Genomic DNA, 20,795 nt, shown 5'->3' with positions numbered 1-20,795 from the left:
CTTTCCTTTTCTCCTACCTCTGTCTGCAATCCCTGTCTGTTAGATTATTCCTGTCGCTGCCCAGAGCCATAGCTTCCCCATCTGGTCATTAGAACACCTTCATCTTCTGTGTTCAGTATGATAGAAACCAAACCTTTTGTCTCCCATCCAGTTTGAAGCTTCTTTTTTATTCTCTAAGTCAGATAGGTGCCAGTCAAGACAGCTATGGTAGAGAGGAAGTCCTCTCAATCTCTCTCCCTCCCTCCCTCCTCCCCTCCCTCCCCTGTATCCTCCCTCCCCCTTCCCTCCTTCCCTCCCTCCCTTCCCCCTCCCTCCCTCCTTCCCTCCCTCCCTTGCTTGGTTTCCTCTTGCAGGAGGGTTAGCGGTGAAAGGACAAAAGTGATGCCTGTGGTTCTTCTTCACTGGTCAATGCCCTTTGTCATGGTGATGTGCAAATGCTGGCTCTTCCCCTTGGGGGCACTTTTGTAGCTTTTCAAACCTCCCATGCACACATACTGTGTGTGGGCCCCCGAGAGTGTGTGCTTTTCTCATGCAGGTGACGCTTTTTCCAGTCACCTGTCCATGGGCACAAACTGAGTCTGGAAAAGTCCCCTTTAATATCTTTTAAAATATCACTGAAAATGTAATGTTATTTCATATTGTTTACTATCATTTGGTTTTCACAAAACCCCTGTGAGATGAGTGCTAAGTTGAGGACTAAGACTGGGGGGCTGAGTGATAGCCGCTAGCCCACAGCTGGTGAGCATTGCGTCTGGAATATGAATTCAGGTCGTTCTGATTCCAAAGTCTGCATTCCCCACCACGTCCTGACACCACCCTTTAAAAGATGAGCCAGACTTTATGCCTGAGAATCTGAGGGGCGGGGGGGGGGGAGGTACCACGAGCAGGCAGAGAGAACCAGGAGAAGCGACTTGGGATATGACAATAGCTCCATTTCAGATATGACGGGTTTGGGGGTTTGGGGGGACATCCCGGGATTCTAGTGGTGGCCTGCAGGTAACAACACTCTGCAGACTCCCCGGGGGAGGGGGACTTGATAAAAAGGTACTGCTGGCACGGCAGACCAGGAGTTTTAGTCCTCAGGCTGATGGATAAGTTGGCCTGTACCTGCCTCCCACCCCCCCCAACCTCCCCCCCCCACCCGCCAATGGTTCTGAGAAACTAGATCTATGTTAACAAGGCTGACAATTTGCTGAAGAGGTGAAAGCTTGTTGACTGATAGTATCTCTTGCTTCCCAGTGAGGCGGCAAAGGGCTTGTTATCTTCCTTCTAAAAATAAACACAGGGATGGAAGCAGGGAGGGCACACGTGCAGGAAGCCAGCTCTGAAATCCTCCACATCCAAGGAGCTCAGGGTGGGGACCAAATGTCCTGGGGTTGTGGTCGGCAAACTGCGGCTTGCGAGCCACATGTGGCTCTTTGGCCCCTTGAGTGTGGCTCTTCCACAAAATACCACGGTCTGGGCGAGTCTATTTTGAAGAAGTGGCGTTAGAAGAAGTTTAAGTTAAAAAAATTTGGCTCTCAAAAGAAATTTCAATCGTTGTACTGTTGATATTTGGCTCTGTTGACTAATGAGTTTGCCGACGACTGTCCTGGGGGAAGGTGGGGACAGAGACGGGTATCTCTTCCTTGGGGTCCTTGTAGCGTGAGGATGAGGAGCTGTGAAGCATCGTAGGAAGGGAAATCACCAGCTATTGATTCCTTAGACTGCTAAGTGTCACCTAATCCCACGGCAGCCTGCTGGCATTAGAATGGGGCTCCATCCTGTCTCTGTCATTTCCTGGCTCCCTAACCATGGACATGTACCAGCTCCCTGAGCCTTAATTTCCTTACCTGTGAGATGTGGAACATGATGCCTCATGTTGAGAATTAGATCAGAAACTATAATGAGTAGACATTCATCCATCCTTTCTATGAGTGATTGCTGTCACCAGCAACTTGCACAGTGCACAAAGCAGGCTTTAGTAACTCTTTTACCCTCTCACCCAGGCCAAGTTTATTGTGGGAGTGAGTTTTGTGCCCACATTCCCACAGGCATGCAGCTGGTGTTCCAGAGACTAGACTCCCGGAAGCTGCTCTGGGTGGCCGTGACCGAGGGGCTGAGAGCTGTCAGCTTCCTCCGTGGGCCTCTCCTTTCTTGCCCTGACAGCCTTCCCTCGGGGCTGTCCTGGAAGTCAAGTCCTCCTCAGAGATGGTTCCTAGTATGTGCTTGGGGGTCAGGGGGCTTCTCTGATTGCAAAGTTGATGAGATCCATGGAATTAAGGGAAGCTGTGAGATAATCCAGGGACATGGCAAATTCTGACCCACTAATCATGCAGAGATGAAGCAACAACCCCCCATTTTGCACAAGGAAACAGATACCTGGACAGGGTGTGTGACTTTGCCTGGAGCCACACAACAAGGCAGTGACAGGGCTAAGATTTGGACACGGGCTAAGTGCTGGACTCTCCGGCTAGAGCACTTCCTCTTTCCCCTCGGAGGCGGCATTTGTGGTTCCGCAGACTAGTGGTTCCCGCCTCCTATCCCCCTTCTAATTGTGTTAAAAACACATAATATAACAATTCACCATCTTACACAAACTATTACACAAATAATTTACACTTATTTTTACGTGTACAGTTCACTCGTGGTAAGTATCTTCACATGGTTGTACAACAGAACTTTTTCATCTGGCAACACTGAGACGCTATACAGTGCTCACTAAACACTAACCCCCCTCCGCCTCCTCTGACCTAAGTCACCTCCTTTCCACTCTGTTTAGATGATTTTGATGACTTCAGATATTCTGTCTGAGTGGCATCTACAGTATTTGTCCTTTTCCCCAACACTTTTTAATCTGTATCTTACACTGTTCACAGGCACAACACCCTCCCGTTAGTAACATCTCCAGTTAAACACACAGAGAGAGAGAGAGAGAGAGAGAGAGAGAGAGAGAGAGAGAGAGAGAGAGAGGAAGGGGAGGGAGAGATGGCTGCAAATGCTCACACAGCCAAATCTTGGGTAGGGATACATGCGGAGTTGGGAAAAGCCCTCTAGAAATTCTGGTGCTGTCCCCGCCCCAAGCATGTGCCCTCGTTGCCAAGAATCACCGCCATGGATGGAAGGAGAGCCCCCCAAAAGCACAGGAGGCAGAGCGCAATCAGGCTTTATTTATTGAGCACCCAGCACTATTTGTGCAGAATACTGGGCAAAACACTGGAAGGAAATACAGTGGAGGTTTAGCAGCTACTGTCACTGGCCTGATGAATATTACATTTTAAGCGAATGGAGGAGATGCCTGTTAAGCAGACACAAACCTGTGTAACTAACCACATAGATGCACGCTCTGTGCATTCATCACTACACATTTACAGTGAGAGATCACCGCAGTAACTAGGGCGTGGAAGCCACTGGGACACATGGTTTAACAAGATCAAAGACACATTCAAGTGGTAACTTGCCACTCTGCCGATGAGTGGGAGCTACCAGAAGACACTAGAAAATACCAGCAACTTGGTGAATCTATTAACTCTACTGGTCACTGTATTTCAAATGCAAATTGGCAACCCACTTTGGCATGAAAGAAAGGCAGTTGACTCAACAAAATATAAGCATAGATTTATGTTTTTCTTTTAAAAAAAATTTAAGAGCCCTAGCTGGTTGCTCAGTGGTTAGAGCATCGCCCAGCAGACTGAAGGGTCCCGGGTTCGATTCCAGTCATAGGCATGTACCTCTGTTGCAGGCTAGGTCCCTGGCCCTCGGGTGTGTGTGGGAGGCAACCAATTGATGTGTCTCACATCGATGTATATCTCTATCTGTCTCTCCCCTCCCATTCTCTCGAAAAAATCAATGGAAAAAATATCCTCAGGTGAGGATTAATAAAATAAATAAATTTAACAGTAAAATCAGCCTGTTGATACTACCATTCCCAAAGGTCAGGCACAGGTTCTGAAAGTTAATAGTATTTTTCTTATTTTTTTTAAAAAAAGCTTTTATTACATGAAAGACCTTCCAAGAAATTTAGTGAAGAGAGGTATTTTGTTGGCCTATATCTGGGAAATCTTGTTTATATTTTTATGTGAGTCAAAAATTACTTTATAGGAATGTGTTTAGTGCATGGGACATGAGTATTCCCACTAAAAAGTATCTTAGTATGAGTACTGTATCTGAAATTAGAATTTAATCAGACATCTTGTATTTTTATTTGCTAAATCTAGCAACCTATTCTTAGCTTATTACACCGCAGTAAATTCCAGAGCTTCCCAAGAATGGGGGGCCTCATTTATCTTCATTTATACGCTAACACTGTCAGAGGGGAAGGCTTCTTCTAGTAGAAAAATTGTAGATTTTGTAGGATTTACTCAAATATTATAGACATTTTCAATTTCTTACTCCTTTTATCATTACCATTTTAGCAGCTGAATTTTTACTTTGAAATCTTTGAGATGACTGGTTATGAATATTAATATTATATTGCAGTTTGAGGAATAGAAAAACGAACATCTGACTTGAAAAGTCTCCTATAATAAATAGTTATGTCCTCAAATTTCTTGTCCGTTAGTATGTGACCATCCCTTTACCCCCTCAAACAAATGGTGACACTCCTATCTTCTTAAATTAGACAACATCCCTACCCCCATTCATGATCACTTCTTGCCATTCTCCTCCCCTTTCTCTCTTCCACAGTGATTTTTTTTCAATAATTGAAACCACTGGCCCTTGTGTGCTACGAAGTAACATGTCAGGCCCCATGAAAACAAGAAAAAGGGAAAAAAAAAAGCTCACTTGTTAGATGCTTGGAACCGTGGAAGCTATAGCTTGCTTTGTGTTTTTTGTTTTGCCTACGCTAGCATGTAAACTTGTTTTTGTCAAAAATGCCGGTGTTCATTTATTTAAGCAGAGAGGACAATGTTGCTCCCACCCCCCAAAAGAAAGAAGTACTAGTAGGCTGGATTGACACAGTCTAGTCTACAAAGGCATTTCTTGTTATCTAAATGTAGAGCTCACATCTTTATCTTTTGAGATTTGTAAATTGGAGGAGAGAGATTTCAACACTGATTTTGCAAAGACGCGATGAACACATGAAACTCCAACTGTTGCACAGAAATGTAAAATTATAACACTGCTGAATTCCAGCCTCCACATACTTCTCTTTTTTTAAGCACACCAAAGAATATACTTATCTATAAAGACAATACATGTTCAGTTTACACATGTACGTAAAATCAATACAATTATTAGCAAATGGGTTGATGGCACTTAAAGGCATAGACAGCTTCGACATTCAAAAGCTATTTTGTTAATGAGTCCAAGGATGCCAGTTTTTATTCTGGGCCCGACTACGCGTGTCTCCACGCTGGGCCAGGTACGCAGAGTGTACAACTCTCCTTCGTAACCTGGAGGTCTTTCTGGAACAGAGGAAGTGCCAGATGAGTAAGAAAAATTAATTTGAGGCAAAGAAGCCCCAGGGCTTACTATCACCATATGAAAGTGGAGTTAAGCAATAGATAGCATTAACGTGGAAAAGAATTCTACGCGCCTTCTGGCACTTACGATTCCTTGTCGTAGGGTACCATTGGATCCAGCTGCTTTGCCTGGTATTCTCTGTTCGTTTGGGAAATATGAATTCCAAATTCCATCTTGGAGACAGTTTCCTATGCTGTTCTGACGACGGCACACACTTACGTCGCTGCCTGCCCTGGACGGACCTCAAGAAGATAAAGTCAAGCTGCTCTCTTGCTACAGAAAATAGCCAGGGGAGGGCTTGCTCCCTCTTCCCTTCTGTGGTCACGATGAGGGGGTGACTAGAGAACGCACATGAGGGATAGACTCCCCAGGGCAAAGCAGCCGCCCCAACTCCACATCAGCAGAAGCGGAGTCTAGAACTGTGTCACCCTGAGAGCCCACCTTCGATAGCCTAGAACTTTCTAAAGCTCAGGAGGGCCCCGGCCCCGCCCCCCCCCCCCTCCAGGTGGAACATGTGCTGGGCAATTACATTGGTAGCATGAACCCTGCTGGACTCAGTGCCCCGCCTGCTGAGGTTTCCTGCTGAGGATGTTAGGGAAAATGTCCTGCCTTGAACTCAAGAAAACAAGCCAGGGCCCCATCCCGAACCAGGAGGCAGGATGAAGAACAAACCGTGGCTAGTTCCCCCTGGAATGGAGCCTCCTTTCTCCCTCACTGCCTGCCTCCTTCTCGCTCCTGCTTTCTTCTTCTCTCCCTCCCTCAGCGCCCCTGCTTCCTTTTGCCCTCAGGGGGCATTGCCCCCCATGTGGCTGTAGGAGTACCTGGACAGAGACGCCCCCGTGGTTCTGCCCTCCTCCTCCCCCGCCTCTCCCCGCGCCCCCGGGGGCCCAGGGTGCGGGCAGCAGGGGAAGGTGGCCAGGAAGCCCAGGCGGAAGCGCTTGTTCATGAAGCAGTAGATGATGGGGTTGACACAGGAGGACGTGTAGGACAGCAGGAGGATGAAGGAGATGGGCGTCCCCGAGAGCTGGCGCTCGGCTGAGGCCGGGTCGTAGGCGCGCCAGGCGTTGGCGCTGAAGATGGGCATCCAGCACAGGAAGAAGAGCGCCACGATGACCATGAGCATGCGGATCACCCGCTTCTTGGCCAGCAGGTTGGTGGCGGAGCTGCTGCTGCGGATGCGGCTGGCCCCGCGGCCGCTGGCGATGGACAGGCGCTGCAGCTCCAGCTGCCGGTGCGGCTGCGGCCTCTGCAGGTAGCAGCCGTCGCTGTCCTCGTACCGGCCGCTGCTGCCGGTGCTCGCCTTCCTCTCTGCGTGGGCAAGGACACTGCTTATTGCTCAGGACGGGCCATGCCCAGCGGCCGAGCACCCCCTCCAACGAGGGGGCCAATCAAACTTGAACGGAAGGATGGGGCAGGCAACATGGGTCAGCACTGATCTAGACCAGTGGTTGGCAAACTCATTAGTCAACAGAGCCAAATATCAACAGTACAATGATGGCAATTTCTTTTGAGAGCCAAATTTTTTAAACTTAAACTTCTTCTAACGCCACTTCTTCAAAATAGACTCGCCCAGGCCATGGTATTTTGTGGAAGAGCCATACTCAAGGGGCCAAAGAGCCGCATGTGGCTCGCGAGCCGCGGTTTGCCGACCACTGATCTAGACTACCTTTTCCTACCAATGAGAAGCTACTTAAAACTAATAAAACAATGTGTGCACTATATGACACACATAATATACAAAACAAAACAGCATTTTATATATGTAGATTATACGGCTTAAAAATGACTGAAGAGGCTGGGCCAGCATGGCTCAGTGGTTGAGCATCCATCTAGGAACCAGAAGGTCATGGTTGGATTCCTGGTCAGGGCACATGCCTGGGTTGTGGGCTCAATCCCCGGTGGGGAGTGTGCAGGAGGCAGCCATCAGTGATTCTCTCCTCATTTATGTTTTTCTCTCTTTTTCCCTCTCTCTTCCTCTCTGAAGTCAGTAAAAATATATTTCAAAAAATGATTGAAGAATGAATATTACACTCTTGTCCTTCCTCTCCCGGCTTCTTGGTGGAAAGGTTGCTGCTCGCTTGCTAAGCCTGCAGACCGCTTTTACATGAGGAATCTAGACAGTGAGCAACAATCAACAAAAACCAAAGAGACTGGAGAGACCAAGTTATACACGTGGGAAAGAGCGAGGCGAAGAGGTGGAGTGAGCAAGGGGAAAAGTTATGACAGCGAAGGTGTTGGGGTGAATTCCAGTGGCTAGTGGGTTATAATGAATGGGGACGGGGTGAGGCTTGGTGGCAACTGCAGTGGGACAGTGAAGGGAGGGGACAGGCTCGGGGACTAGAGTTACAATGAACTTCAGTAGCTGAAGGGGGTCCGTTTGAATACAACATTACGGAAAGTCTGGGGCACGTGGGCCCTCGGCTTCCCACTGGGGTCTGTGTGTATTAGCTCGTGTTATTCCACTCGGCGCCCTTGGGAGAGGAATGATTTCTCCATTGCTCAGATGAGAAGCCAGAGGTGCTCAGTTTCCAGACTGTGCCTCATGCCACAGTCTGATGGCACTTGTGAAAATCCCCATCAGACCATGGGTATGTGTAGTTAAGTTACAGAAACCAAGCCGTGTGATCTTTTGGCATAAACATACAGCTAAAAGACAGTTACCTCGAGCAGACTTCTTCTGGCTAGCATCAAATTTTATTCCTTGGTAAAGTTCCAAAGAGATTAATCCATATGCCACCATCATCACGATTCCAGGAATAAGAAAGAGGATGAGCAACAGGAATGTGTGCCTAATGAAATAAAAAGAAATCCAATAACCGGCAATCCAGTATCCCCACGCAGATGGGACGAAATCAATAGGGTTCATCTCCATTGAAACTGGTCGGAGCAAACACAGTCGTTACTGTGAGGTTTAATCAGAGATGTAAGACTTAATCTGACCGAAGCCAATAAGTTGACCAAGACAAGCAGGGTAAAAGCGAAAAATCGCGTTTATTGAAAGCTCTCAGGTGAGGTCCCGCAGTCCGAGAGCACAGGCCGGGGGAGTCACACTTTATTCACCGGTGGGTTCACCGGTGGGCTTAGAGAAAATGAATTCAAATTCTAAGCAAGGCTACAAGCAGAACTTCCCTTTTTATTAAAGAGCCAGCCCTATGTGCACTTAGTGGTTATCTCGCTGCTGGCCTTGAAAACAACACAGTTCTATCCAATTAAAAAATGCACCTGGCATGGCATTGAAATTATGGGCATATCTAGTCTCTGGCCTACAAGGTCAGACAGCTTAAGTTTATCTTCCTCATTATTCAAGCAGGCTAAAGCAGGCTAGAAAGCAAAGTTTGTAAAGTTCCTGCTTTCCCAGCCCCAGACCTTACAGTTACCAACATTTCATATCCTTGGAAATTCCTTGTCTGGAGGTTCAGTCATTAGAAGTTATTTACTTCTTTTTTTTTTTTTCTGATAAAGTCTCTTATGAAGGACTTGTTAAATTGGAAATGTTTTGTGCCTGAGACAAGTCTACATATAAAATGAGAGCTTAAAAAAAAGAATATGTGAATTTTATTTTAATAAAGCTATTACCAAACAAAACAAAACAAAACAAAAAAACACAAAACAAAACCAACAACAACAAATAAAACAAACCCCAAGAGCTTACATTCATTGAGGACTTATTAAATGTGCTACACACTAGGGTAAGCATTTTCTATAGCTAGTATTACATTTAACTCCCATCATAATCTTTGAGGTAGGAGTATTATAAGGCCTTATTTACAGTAAAGAGACTGAGACTTAAGTAACTTGTCCCGACTCACACAGCTAGTGGCAAAGGTGGGATTCGAACCCAAGCAATATGGTTCTAGAACCTGTGCTCTTAAGCATAGCACTATGCCATCTGTTGCCTTTGTGACAACTGAATAGCCACCAGCACAGGTAGGAATGATGGCAAGCCTACTTTGTTTTGCAAAATATGGCATTCTGGCTGGCTGTGGAGCACTGGCACGGGGTGTGCCCACTCGGGTGCCTGGTGGGCAGAGCTGTGCTTTCTCTAAACACGTTTGCTTCCTGAATGTCACGGCCTCCTCTTTTATGAGTCTGGCCCCTCAGTCACTGCAGCCTGGCGTGCGTAAGGTTACGTGACGAGGCCATAAAATTGTCAGAGGCTCATGGAGGCCGGGCCATTTCTCATTTCAATTGGACATGTTTTGATAAGATTTCTTTTCAAGTCCCTCTCATTTGCAACACAATTCTTGTGTGTGTGTGTGTGTGTGTGTGTGTGTTACTGAGTTGAAATGAAAAAAGAAAAAAGGGAAGGCAAAGAAAGCAGATTATCTCAGTTCTGAGCATTTTTAAATGTCTAGCTCCCTGCTTATAAAACATGATTTGAATTAGTAAACATAATACACTGCATTTGGGTAGCCTTTTGAAAGATATTTAATGACATTTTTATACACACGCTCTTATTGGAATCTTACAGCCGCCCGATGAGGTAGATAAAAAAAGATCTGTATCATGAAACCCTGGTAGAGATAAAGAACTTCTACCTCAGAGAGCTTACATAAACTTGTCCAGCGTCACCCAGCAAAGAAACAGGTTTGGAATCTTGCCTTTTTATTTTCAGTCAAGTGCTCTGTGTATCACCACTGCAGCTCTAAGAAAACCACACGGGGTCCGAGACTCATCCTCACTCCATCTTCAATTCTTAGAGAATCATAGCCGCCCAGTCATCAAGCCTGAACCCCCACTGGATGATGGACAAGCACAGAGGCTCTGTCTCAGCTAGGCTTAGGACTGAACAATTTACTTAACCTCTCTGGTCTCAGTTTCCTCATCTGTGAAATGGGGCAATAATAGCACCTCGGTTTTGAGAGGGTTAATCGAATTAACATACACACGGCATTTAAAACAGAGCACTGCGTGTCTGCTATCACTATTGTCCTAGAAAGAGGTTGGAATGATTCTTCTCCAAATGTTTTCAGGACACTGACCCTCCCAGGCACTCTGGACAATACATCCGACTTTTTATAACACGTCCATAGTTGTACCAAACAAATGGACACCTGGGAACCTTACCAGAACTGCTGCATCACATCACTTGGCAGTAGGAAGCGGCACATGTTCGCCGTCTGGTTGTTGTTTTTGGTAAAAGGCACCAAGTTGCTATAAACTGGGTACGGAGTCATGATGGTAAAGGACAGGCACCAGGTAGCGGCGATCACCTTCAAAGCGTGGGATTTCGTCTGCCAGACCCGGGACTGCAAGGGTTTGCAAATCGCACCGTATCTCTCCAGAGAGATGGCGACCAGGTTAAAAGTGGATACACTCACAGACGTGCCTGGGGAGGAACAAAGCGGTCGGTTTTGTCAGCTCTGAAATCCAAAGTTTATTTGCACATTCGCTTAAGCTTATCTGTTCTGCACGGGCTTGCTATCAAAGGAAATTGCTCGGAGGGTAAAGCAATCTCAAGTATGTATATATATATTTTTTTTTGAAAAATGGTTTATTCCCAGCTTTGTTCCAAATAGGATTTAAGGAAGCAAGTAAAGAAATGTATTTGCAAATACATCTTATTGCCAGTGCTCAGATAAGTACATCGGACCTTGATTACAACCTCACTTTTTCTCAGATGACTGTGCTCATTAATTAACAACCAGGCGAACGAAGCATGTTCCTGCGCCACAGAGGAGGCTCTGGAGTAACCCACAGAAAAGCTCTCATTTTGAGCATGATCTGCCTGGTTAAGTCGACCTTATCACCCAGATTCTCAAGGACTGTGAAAGGGCACTAAAACTCCTTCTGAAAATTTCTAGTACAGACTATTTATAAGAGCGAAACATTCTAAATTTCAAAATGTAGTTTGTTGAAAAAAAACCCACCCATACATAATAAAAAAGGTGAAGAGAAAAAATGCCATCCTGTAACTACAGGTTTCTCTGCATGGAGGTCTAGCATCTTCCTTCTCGTTCTTCTTGCTTTTCTGTATTTTGTAGAATAAATATGTAACATCAATGAGCAAGACCTCAAAATATCTCATTTAAGATGATGTACGGAAGTAGAGTCAAAAAAGCTTAATTTCCCTTAACTTTGGTGTTTTGTGTGTGTGTCTCCTTATTATAATGTTGTATCCCCTTAGAGTTCCCTTAATTCTTCATCCATGAATTCTGTCAGTTCTTCTGACTATATTTTATGGTGATATATTAAACCTAAGACTTCATCTGAGTTTGGGAGCAGAAGTTCTTAGCCTGGGGACATAAATTATTCCTCTGAGACTATGTATAAAAATGTTCTTTTTCTAGGGAGACTATGCATAATATTTCGTAGAGACTTAAAGAAAACTGTAATCCCCAAACCATGACATAAAAACTCATGTCCTGAGACTGGCTTTGCTGTGCTTCCCTGGACCTAAGGAGGCGATGCCATTTGGAGTAGAGAGGCTAGCCCAAACTCCTCGGCCTGATGGGGCCACAGCGACTGTAGACCCACCCTCAGGCAAGCACTCCCTTTTTGACTACATAGTAGCAGCTGGATGCCTGCCGGCTGCCAGCAGTAGCATTGAAGAGAACTCAAAATGAAGGGAAGATTTGAAGCGACAGAGATCAGAAGCCCAACAAAACCATTACACTATTGCAAGCACTTGCAGAGTTACCTTGCTTTTCATTTTAGCTATGTTTAAACACACTATTGATTGTGGTGAAAGTCACATAACATAAAATTAACCATTTTGTGGCATTTGGCAAATTTTAGATTTCCTTTTTTGTATTCTGGCTGAAGATTCTTAAATAATATTATTATAAGCCTAAAGGGTCATGGAATGCTAGTTGTCATTGTTGCTTCATTGTTAACAAGGATCCTTTTCCTTTGCAGCCTATTTTTATTTTCGAGGACTTGGACACCCACCAACACTTTCCTGGGCATGGGTCTATGACACGCAGGCCAGGAATTCCTCATCCTCTCGTGAGTGCTGGGTCCCGCTTCCTCAGTGGGGAGAAACCAAGGCTTTTAAAGCTTTCCGGTCATTGAAGACTGTCCATTTCCCGCCTCTCCTCTTCCTCCAAACTAGTGCTCAGAACAGGCCAGGGACAAGGCAGTTGTGCAGACAAGGGGACCGAGAGACACGTCTCTGTGCAGCTCCAGGAGAGCCACAGCGGCCGGCCGGCAGTGTGCTCATTCACCGCCGGGGTCCCTGCTGATCTGGGTTCAAATCCCAGGTCTGCGGCTTACCGCCTGTGTGTCCTTGGGCCCATTATGAACCTCTCTGTGCCTCTGCTCCCTTCTCTGGGAGACTGAAAACTAACTGTGCTTAGGGGGTGTTTGGTTTATAAAATGAGATCATGGAAGTAAAAGCACTTAGCATAACATCAGGTGCATAAAAAGTACTAAAAAAATATTAGCTCTTGTGATTTTTATTCTCCTCCTCATCATCAACATTATGATTGGCACAGGCATGGAGCCGCATATCTCAGGGTGGACTTAGGAACCCCACAGCCCCCCAACGAGCAAATTCAACTCCTCCTTCAGGGGCGGAGACCTCTCTCTGGGGAACAGAATGGGAAGTGAGTCCTGAGCAGGGCACCCAGCCCCGGTTCCCTAGCAAAGTCAGAGCAGCAACGGGAAGGCCCCCCCCCTCCTCCTCCTCACCACCCCAAACCATGACTGGGGCTGGGTAGAGCTCAGGCTACAATCAACAGCTTCCAGAACGTGAGCGAGCAGCTTGCACCTCTTTTTCTAACTGAAACAAGCAAAACGAACCTGTTCCGTGGCTTCTTATCAACTTATTCCACTCTGAGAAACTGACCTCTGAAACGTACGCCCGGGAGGGACTTCTGGGGAGTTGTGAGGGCCGAGCCACCCTAAAGCCAGCACCTGTGACCTCGCACACGGCTGCGCACAGCCAGCTTTGTCTTTCACACTCAGCTGAGGCTGTCAGGGGTTTGGGAAGGTCTGGGGCCCAGTGGGGTCTGGAGCGAGCGCCAGAGGTAGTCCCCCACAGCCACTCACCCATAAAGTAGGCGGTGGTCTTGCAGACGGCGCTGCCGAAGATGAAATCCTTGAGCAGGTTGGGGATGAGGTTGAAAGGCATGCAGAAGAGGCAGAGCATGAGGTCGCTGACGGCCAGGGACAGCAGGAAGATGTTGGTGACGGTCCTCATCCTCTTGTTCCGAATCAGCACCGTGATGACCAGGGTGTTCCCCAGCACGCTGAGCAGGAATATCAAGGAATACAAGAGGATCTGCACGGCCGGCTGCCACTCTGCAGAGGGGAGCAGGGACAAGACGGAGAGATGGAGGTGACGAGAGTGGAATGTTAAAACCTTAGCACGTGAAGCCAACGCTTATTTCCCCCTGCCACCCCCCCCCCCATACACACACACACACAGGGGTGTGATCATTGAACCCAGCGATCCCCATACTGACAATATTCTGCAGAGACAACCTGGGGGGCGAGGGGAGGGAGGGGAGGCGAGCAGAGTGATTCTGCTGCTTCTTAAAGGTTGGTTTGTGCAAGGATCACTCGGGGAACCACTTTTTCTTAAGAACAAAGCTCCCCAGTGAGAAGGGATGGCTTTCTTTCTGAGCCGCTGAGCGTTAATCACTTCTTCACGCCGGATTTGCCCCAAGAAAAGGGGACAGCTGGCTCGTGACAGCACCTTTTCCCTGACGCTTGTAAGTTGGAGCGTCTACACTCGCTCGCTCGCACTGCCTTCTTGCTTCCCTTCAGCGCCTCCTCCCGCTGCTTTTGTTCCCCCAAGTCCTGGCCGTTAATCCCCTCTCTCCTGACTGAGGGCAACAGAGAATATTTGACTCCACTCTGCTTTCTGATCTCGTCGCCGAACTTCTGCCCAGTCGACTTGATCCAGCCTGGTCTCATGGAGACGAGGTCCTGCTCTCTCTGCCAGCCTTGCCTCTGGCTGATTTCTCCCTCTCCGTTAGAGTTTTCTGAATTAAAAGGGTAGCCTCTGCCGCCTACCTTTGGACGGATGGGGCCGATCCAAGCAGAAAAGCGTCTCATTCTCGATGCCTAGTTCGCAGGGCGGAGTGATGTTGCTCCCATTCACAAGGAGGCTGTCCACCGCGTCCATCCTTGCCTGCTGCTCTCCACCCAGTGCTGGCGAGCCGGTGAATTGCTCACTGTCACTCATTCCTCTGAGGACCCGAGCGTCTCCCAGATGCGACCTGCTGTAGAGGGGCAGGGAGGGAGGGTACTCCAGGTGTGGGCTTTTCCAGCCATTCCTCCAGGAGACTTGAGTTCACTACGCTCAGGCCAGCTGGGCAAGCATTTGCACTCCTGTCTTGGAAAAGGCAGCCAATGCAAGCCAAGCCCGCTCCACCTTCCAGGCCCACCCCTCCTGCTCCAGGGCCAGCCCTGGGGCCCTGAGCATAGTCTGGCCGGGAGTTAACCCTTCCCAAAGTGTCGCTGCTTTTACACACACATGCACACACACGTAAACACACACATACACGGCCACACACACACACACACACACACACCCAGTCCCTCTGGTCTCTGCATAGGAACCTGTCACCATCCCAGACATAGGCAGAATGAGGCCCAAACTGGCTGTGTGAGACAGGAACAATTAACACGGTAACAGATATGATAATGCAGACCATCAGGACTAAAGGACACGGAGGGGCCGTGCTTCTGCCTCCTTATAGAAAAGCAATTAGTGCCTTTTTAGCTTTGGAACCATGCCCAGCAACGTGTGTGCATAGAACTGCCGGCTGGTTGTTACGTTGTTACCAACCACAGTGTTATTTCTGTGGTCTCTGCTCTTGTTAACTGAAAGGAGGGGGGTAGTTTTGAATAGAGGTTCTTGGAACCGTATTACAAAAAAATTTTGCAAGATTTCTCATTCTTTTATTCACGGATGTGTCGGTTCATCCATTCAGCATGTATTCATTGAGAGTCACCATTCTCCAGGCACTTTTCTAGGCCCATAAGCAAACAATGAACAAGATTATTTCAGATAGCGTCACGCACCACAAGGGAAGTAAAGCAGGAAGACGTGATGGGGAGGAATGGGCTGAGGGTGCTGATTTAGATGGAGTGGTCAGGAAGGATCCTGGAGGAGAGATCCAGGATCTGAGACCTGGTGACAGGGAGGAGGAAGCTGGTGAAGACCTGGAGAGAGCATCTTCGAGGCAGGACGAACAGGAAGTGCAAAGGCCCTGAGGTGGGAAATGAGCTTGGCTTGTTTGAGGAAGGGATGGAAGCAGGAGTGAATGAGGGCCACACAGGGGGAGGTGAGGTTAGAGAGGGGGATGGATTGGGAGGTCTGGGTTTTCTAGGAAGTTCTGTGGTTTTGAAAGCCCCTGAATGCCCATCACACAGTGGGCTCCTCAGGTTAGACCTCTGGGAAAGCAGGCAACAGCAGGACCCCTGTTTTTGACATCTGCTTGGCTGGGCTGAAACTTGGTCCATTGGATAGATACCTCTGGGTCCCCTTATGTACTGACCATCTCTCAGTCAACAGAGCTACACTATCTTGCTGAATCCCTGCTGGACACAGATGAGCTCAATGAGACATTTTTACCATCAAGGCTCAGATGTGGGGCTGGGAAGACAGTGGCACCTCTTTTCTTTGAAACCATGACTATCCCGTGTTTCAGGCACTTTGTCATGGACACCAGGAGTGGAAGGAACATTGGAGAAGCAAGCAATAGCTATTAAGAGGCTTTGATGTTAGACCTGTGATCAAATCCTGGTCTCACTGGGTACCTGCTGGGCACTAGGCAAATTTCTTTCTTTTTTAAAAAAATACATATTTTTTAATTGATTTCAGAGAGGAAGAGAGAGGGAGAGAGAGATAGAAACAGCAATGATGAGAATCACTGATCGGCTGCCTCCTGTGCACTGCACACCGCACAGTGGGGATCAAACCCTCAACCCGGGCATGTACTCTGCCCAGGAATCGAATGGTGACCTCCTGGTTCATAGGTCAATGCTCAACCACTGAGCCATGCTGGCTGGGTAGGCAGGTTTCTTAGCCCCTCTAAGACTCATTTCCTTCTTCTGTCAAATGGGGGAGAAAATGACTTCATAGATATTTGTTATGGAGATTGACTGATTGCCTCAAGTCACTACCTGACACACAAAACGTGTTCAGTAAGTCACAGGTAGTGTTACTAGCCATCTAATAATCACTATTATTTATTCTGTGCACAAAGAAACTGAGACTCAGCGTGGCCATGTGGTTTGCTGGAGAGAACCAGCGGTGGATCCCCCGCGTGGACCGGACCGGCAGCCCATCCTCGGACCACTTCCTGTAGCATGAGGCTTTCTTCATTATCCTAGTGCCCTGCGGCCCCTTGGAGCCAGGATTCCTGTCTCTGCGCCTCCTCCCAGCCACTCGCCCCTCGTCCTGCTGGCTGACTCTTCCCAGGGTTCAGATGGAGACGGACCCCGCCCTCTCGGAGGGGACAGAGTGCAGAAACATTCAGGTACAGCTAAATTCCACCCCCTGCCGATCCCAGGGGCTGGCTGCATAGCTGTGGGGAGCCTGCTGCTGTGTCCCAGGCAGAGGTGCAGAGGGCGCGGCTTGACCTGCCCTGGCCTGAAGCAGAGCCCGATTTGGGACAAGCTTCTTCCTCCCCTTCTTCTCTCCCTTCATTCCTTCCTTTCTCTCCCCCTCCCTTTCCCCTCTCCACATTCCTATTCCATTCTGTGGATGAGTGAACAGGCATGGGGGTTAGGAGGGCAGGTGCCAGAGGGTTTATAAACTCACAAGGAGTGAATGTGGCACATCTGAGTGCTGTGCTTTATAGGCTTTGGTGCGTACCTGAACCGCCAGGTGAGCGGTTAAAGAATGGATTCCAGGCTCCCCTCGCAGAGGCCCGGGAGTCTGCACTTTTATCCTGCATCCCTGGCGATTCAGACGGAGGCCAGTGATCACAGGGCCAGGAAGCTCCTTGCAAGGCGCGATGAGGGTGAGCACAGGTTGTCAGACTGCAGGAACCTAAGCCTGGTCTTCACCACCAGCTGTGGGACATGAACAAATGACTTCACCTTTCTGTCTCAGCGCGCTCAGCTGCGGAATGTGCATAACAACTCAATGCCACCTCTAAACAAAGTCACACAGGGAGGCCCTATAGCCCGATTGGCTCAGTGGATAGAGTGTCGACCTGCGACCAAAGGGTCCTGGGTTCGATTCCGGTCAAGGGCAAGTACCTCTGTTTCAGGCTTCTTCCCGGTCGGGGCTCGTGCATGAGGCAACCTATAGATGTGTTTCTCTCACATCAATATTTCTCTGTCTTTCCCTCTCTCTTCCACTCTCTCTAAAAATCAATGGAGAAATATCCTCAAGGGAGGATTAAAAAAACAAAAAGCCACACAGGGAGAGAGCACTTCCTAGTAGAACAACACTTGGAACATAGCCCTGGACACTCACCTATTATTAGTGCATTACGATTAATTCTAGGGATGCTCGATTTATTCCCTTGATCATGGGCAGGTTAAGGGTTTGGGTCTCCAGTACCTTAGCACAGTGCCTGGCATATAGTATGTGTTTGGGAAATATACATGCATAAAGAGCGAAACATTAGGAGAGCCCATACTTGCTTGCTTACTATATCCTTTTATAACTCTGTTGCATTGGGGTTTTTTTCCTGGCCCGCTCTGGATTTTTCACTCTGAGTTTCTGAGCCAGGGTCACCATAGATTTAAACTAAAAAAGAGAGGATTCCAAGGAGAGTCGTGAGGGCTTTCAAGGGAAGAGGTGATGTATTTTTTGAGGGTGGTAGCCCTCATTTCATTCCTCACCACACACTTATGGGATGCCTTCTAAGTGCCAGGTGCGGAGGGTAATCCCTGAGCAAAGTAGATGGAAGTTCTCAGTCCACCCAGGGAGACAGGCGATAAATAGACTGGGTGAAATGGAAGGGCCCTTCTCGCCTCGAACCCTATCCTCTGATTGGGCACCATTCCCGGCAAATTGATAGTAAGTTACTAAAGTGAGTTGAAATGGTGCAAGTGCCGCCTCTCACTCCCAGACACACAGTGTTGGGCCGAGCATGAGCCCGGGTGCCTCCTCCAGTCTTTGGGTGTTAGGGACGCATCTCTGGCAACTACTGCCCCAGGAGGACAGAACACGAGCAATCTCGGTGGGTTCCTGGCTAAGGAAATCCGTAACTGCTCCCCAAACCATTCTCCATCTTATCACCTACAAGATCGATATGTATTTTTTTACTCATTATAACACGAATCATAAGTGTAAATATAACACAAATTTCAGGGCTCCACCTGATTTATATTTTTAATTTCATTTTTTAAAATATATTTTTTATTGATTGCAGAGTGGAAGGGAGAAAGAGGGAGAGAGAGATAGAAACATCAATGATGAGAGGGAATCATTGATTGGCTGCCTCCTGTATGCCCCCCACTGGGGATCGAGCCTGCAACCTGGACACATGCCCCTGACTGGAATTGAACCTGGGACCCCTCAGTCCACAGATCGACACTCTATCCACTAAGCCAAACCAGCTAGGGCTTTAATTTCATTTTTAAATTACAGTCGATATTCAGTATTATTTTGTATTAGCTTCAGGTGTACAGTATAGTGGTTAGACAATCATATACTTTACAAAGTGTTTCCCCCTGATATTTCCAGTACCCCCTGGCACCATACATAGTTATCCTATATAATAAAAGAGTAATATGCAAATTAACCATTACTCCGCTACACCCACAAGCCACGCCCACCAGCCAATCAGGAGCAAATATGCAAATAAACTCAACCAAGATGGCTACAGCCACAGAGAGCAGGAGGGAGGCTTGGGTTTCCCTGGCGATGGAGGAAGCCAAGCTTTCCGCCTGCCCTTGCCGGCCTAGGCCTCCACTCAAGGCTACAAAGTTTCAGTGATAGAAGATACATAAAACCAAACAGAAATGGCGGCTGCCACGGAGCTGGAAAGAGCAGGAGGCTATGGTTGCCCCTGGTGATGGAGGAAGCCAAGCTTTCCGCACACCCTGGCCAGCCCAGGCCTCCGCTTAGGCTACAAAGTTTCAATTACAGAAGATACATAAATCCAAAAAAAAAAAATGGCTGCTGCCACAGAGCAAGCAGAAGGCTTGGCTCTGCTCCAGGCTACAAAGTTTTAATTGTAGAAGATAAATAAACCCCAGATACCAGGGCCTCCGCTTGGGTTGCCAGGGGGCGTGGCCGGCCTGCAAACCACCACAGGCCCCTCTCCCAGGCCGCCCCACACCCCAAGGGAACCCCCACCCTGATCTGGGACACCCTTCAGGGCAAACCAGCTGGCCCCCACCTGTGCACCAGGCTTCTATCCTATCTAATAAAAGAGTAATATGCAGATTGACCATCACTCCAACACACAAGATGGCTGCCCCCATGTGGTCAAAGATCCTGCCCCCATGTGGACACGAGATGACCAGCAAGGGAGGGCAGTTGGGAGGGACCAGGCCTTCAAGGGAGGGCAGTTGTGGGCGGTCAGGCCTGCAGGGAAAGGCAGTTGGGAGGGACCCAGGCCTGCAGGGGAGAGCAGTTGGGGGGGACAAGGCCTGCAGGGGAGGGCAGTTAGGGGTGACCAGGCCTGCAGGGGAGGGCAGTTAGGGGCAAACAGGCTGGCAGGGGAGCAGTTAGGCATCAATCAGGCTGGCAGGGGAGTGGTTAGGAGGTGATCAGGCTGGCAGGCAGAAGTGGTTAGGGGCAATCAGGAAGGCAGGCAGGCGAGCAGTTGGGAGCCGGCAGTCCTGGATTGTGAGAGGGGTCCCAGATTGGAGAGGGTGCAGGCTGGGCTGAAGGACACTCCCCTCCCCCACGCACGAATTTCATGCACCGGGCCTCTAGTCACAATATAATTGACTATATTCCCTACGCTGTAATTTCATCTCCAGGACTATTCTGTAACTACCAATCTGTACTTCTGAATCCCTTCACCTTTCTCATCCAGGCCCCTGAGCCCCCTCCCCTCTGCCAGCCATTAGTCTGTTCTCTGCATCTGAGTCTGTTTCAGTTTTGTGTATTTTGTTCTTTAGATTCCATGTATGAGTGAAATCATACTCTATTTGCCTTTCTCTGCCTGACTTATTCCACTCAGCATAATACCGTCTGGGTCCATTCATGCTGCACGTGACTTATTTATAAGGTGGTGCCACTTTCAGAGAAAGGTAGTCCAGAAGCCAGAGGAAATTAATGGGAAATCGCACATTGCAGGGCAGCCTGACATTTTTAAAAATTCTCCTCGGCAATTCCCCCCCTGCCATCAGACTGCCCCTCTCTAAGCTCCTTATTCCTCATTCTCCTCCCAGACCCACCCACACTGTGGATGCTGGCATTTTCTCTTTTCCTTCTTCTAACCATCTCAGACTTCTGGAAGAGACCAGCTGGACTTCCCTGC

At 48.2% G+C, this 20,795-nt stretch overlaps 1 protein-coding gene across 1 annotated transcript; it reads right to left on the bottom strand.

Moving 5' to 3' along the window:
* Positions 1 to 3,134: 3,134 nt before the first annotated feature.
* Positions 3,135 to 14,731, bottom strand: CCKAR (cholecystokinin A receptor). Its single transcript, XM_080672540.1, has 5 exons — positions 14,407 to 14,731; positions 13,438 to 13,689; positions 10,513 to 10,774; positions 8,107 to 8,234; positions 3,135 to 6,753 (listed from the first exon to the last, which is right to left on the bottom strand). Exons 1-5 carry the CDS (start codon positions 14,576 to 14,578, stop codon positions 6,230 to 6,232), a joined length of 1,338 nt encoding a protein of 445 aa, XP_080528666.1. The 5' UTR covers positions 14,579 to 14,731; the 3' UTR covers positions 3,135 to 6,229.
* Positions 14,732 to 20,795: the final 6,064 nt, after the last annotated feature.

The sequence above is a fragment of the Plecotus auritus genome (genome assembly GCF_963455305.1).
Source record: "Plecotus auritus genome assembly, chromosome: 1".
Classification (NCBI taxonomy): domain Eukaryota; kingdom Metazoa; phylum Chordata; class Mammalia; order Chiroptera; family Vespertilionidae; genus Plecotus; species Plecotus auritus.
This window is presented reverse-complemented; position numbering and strand designations above follow the sequence as displayed.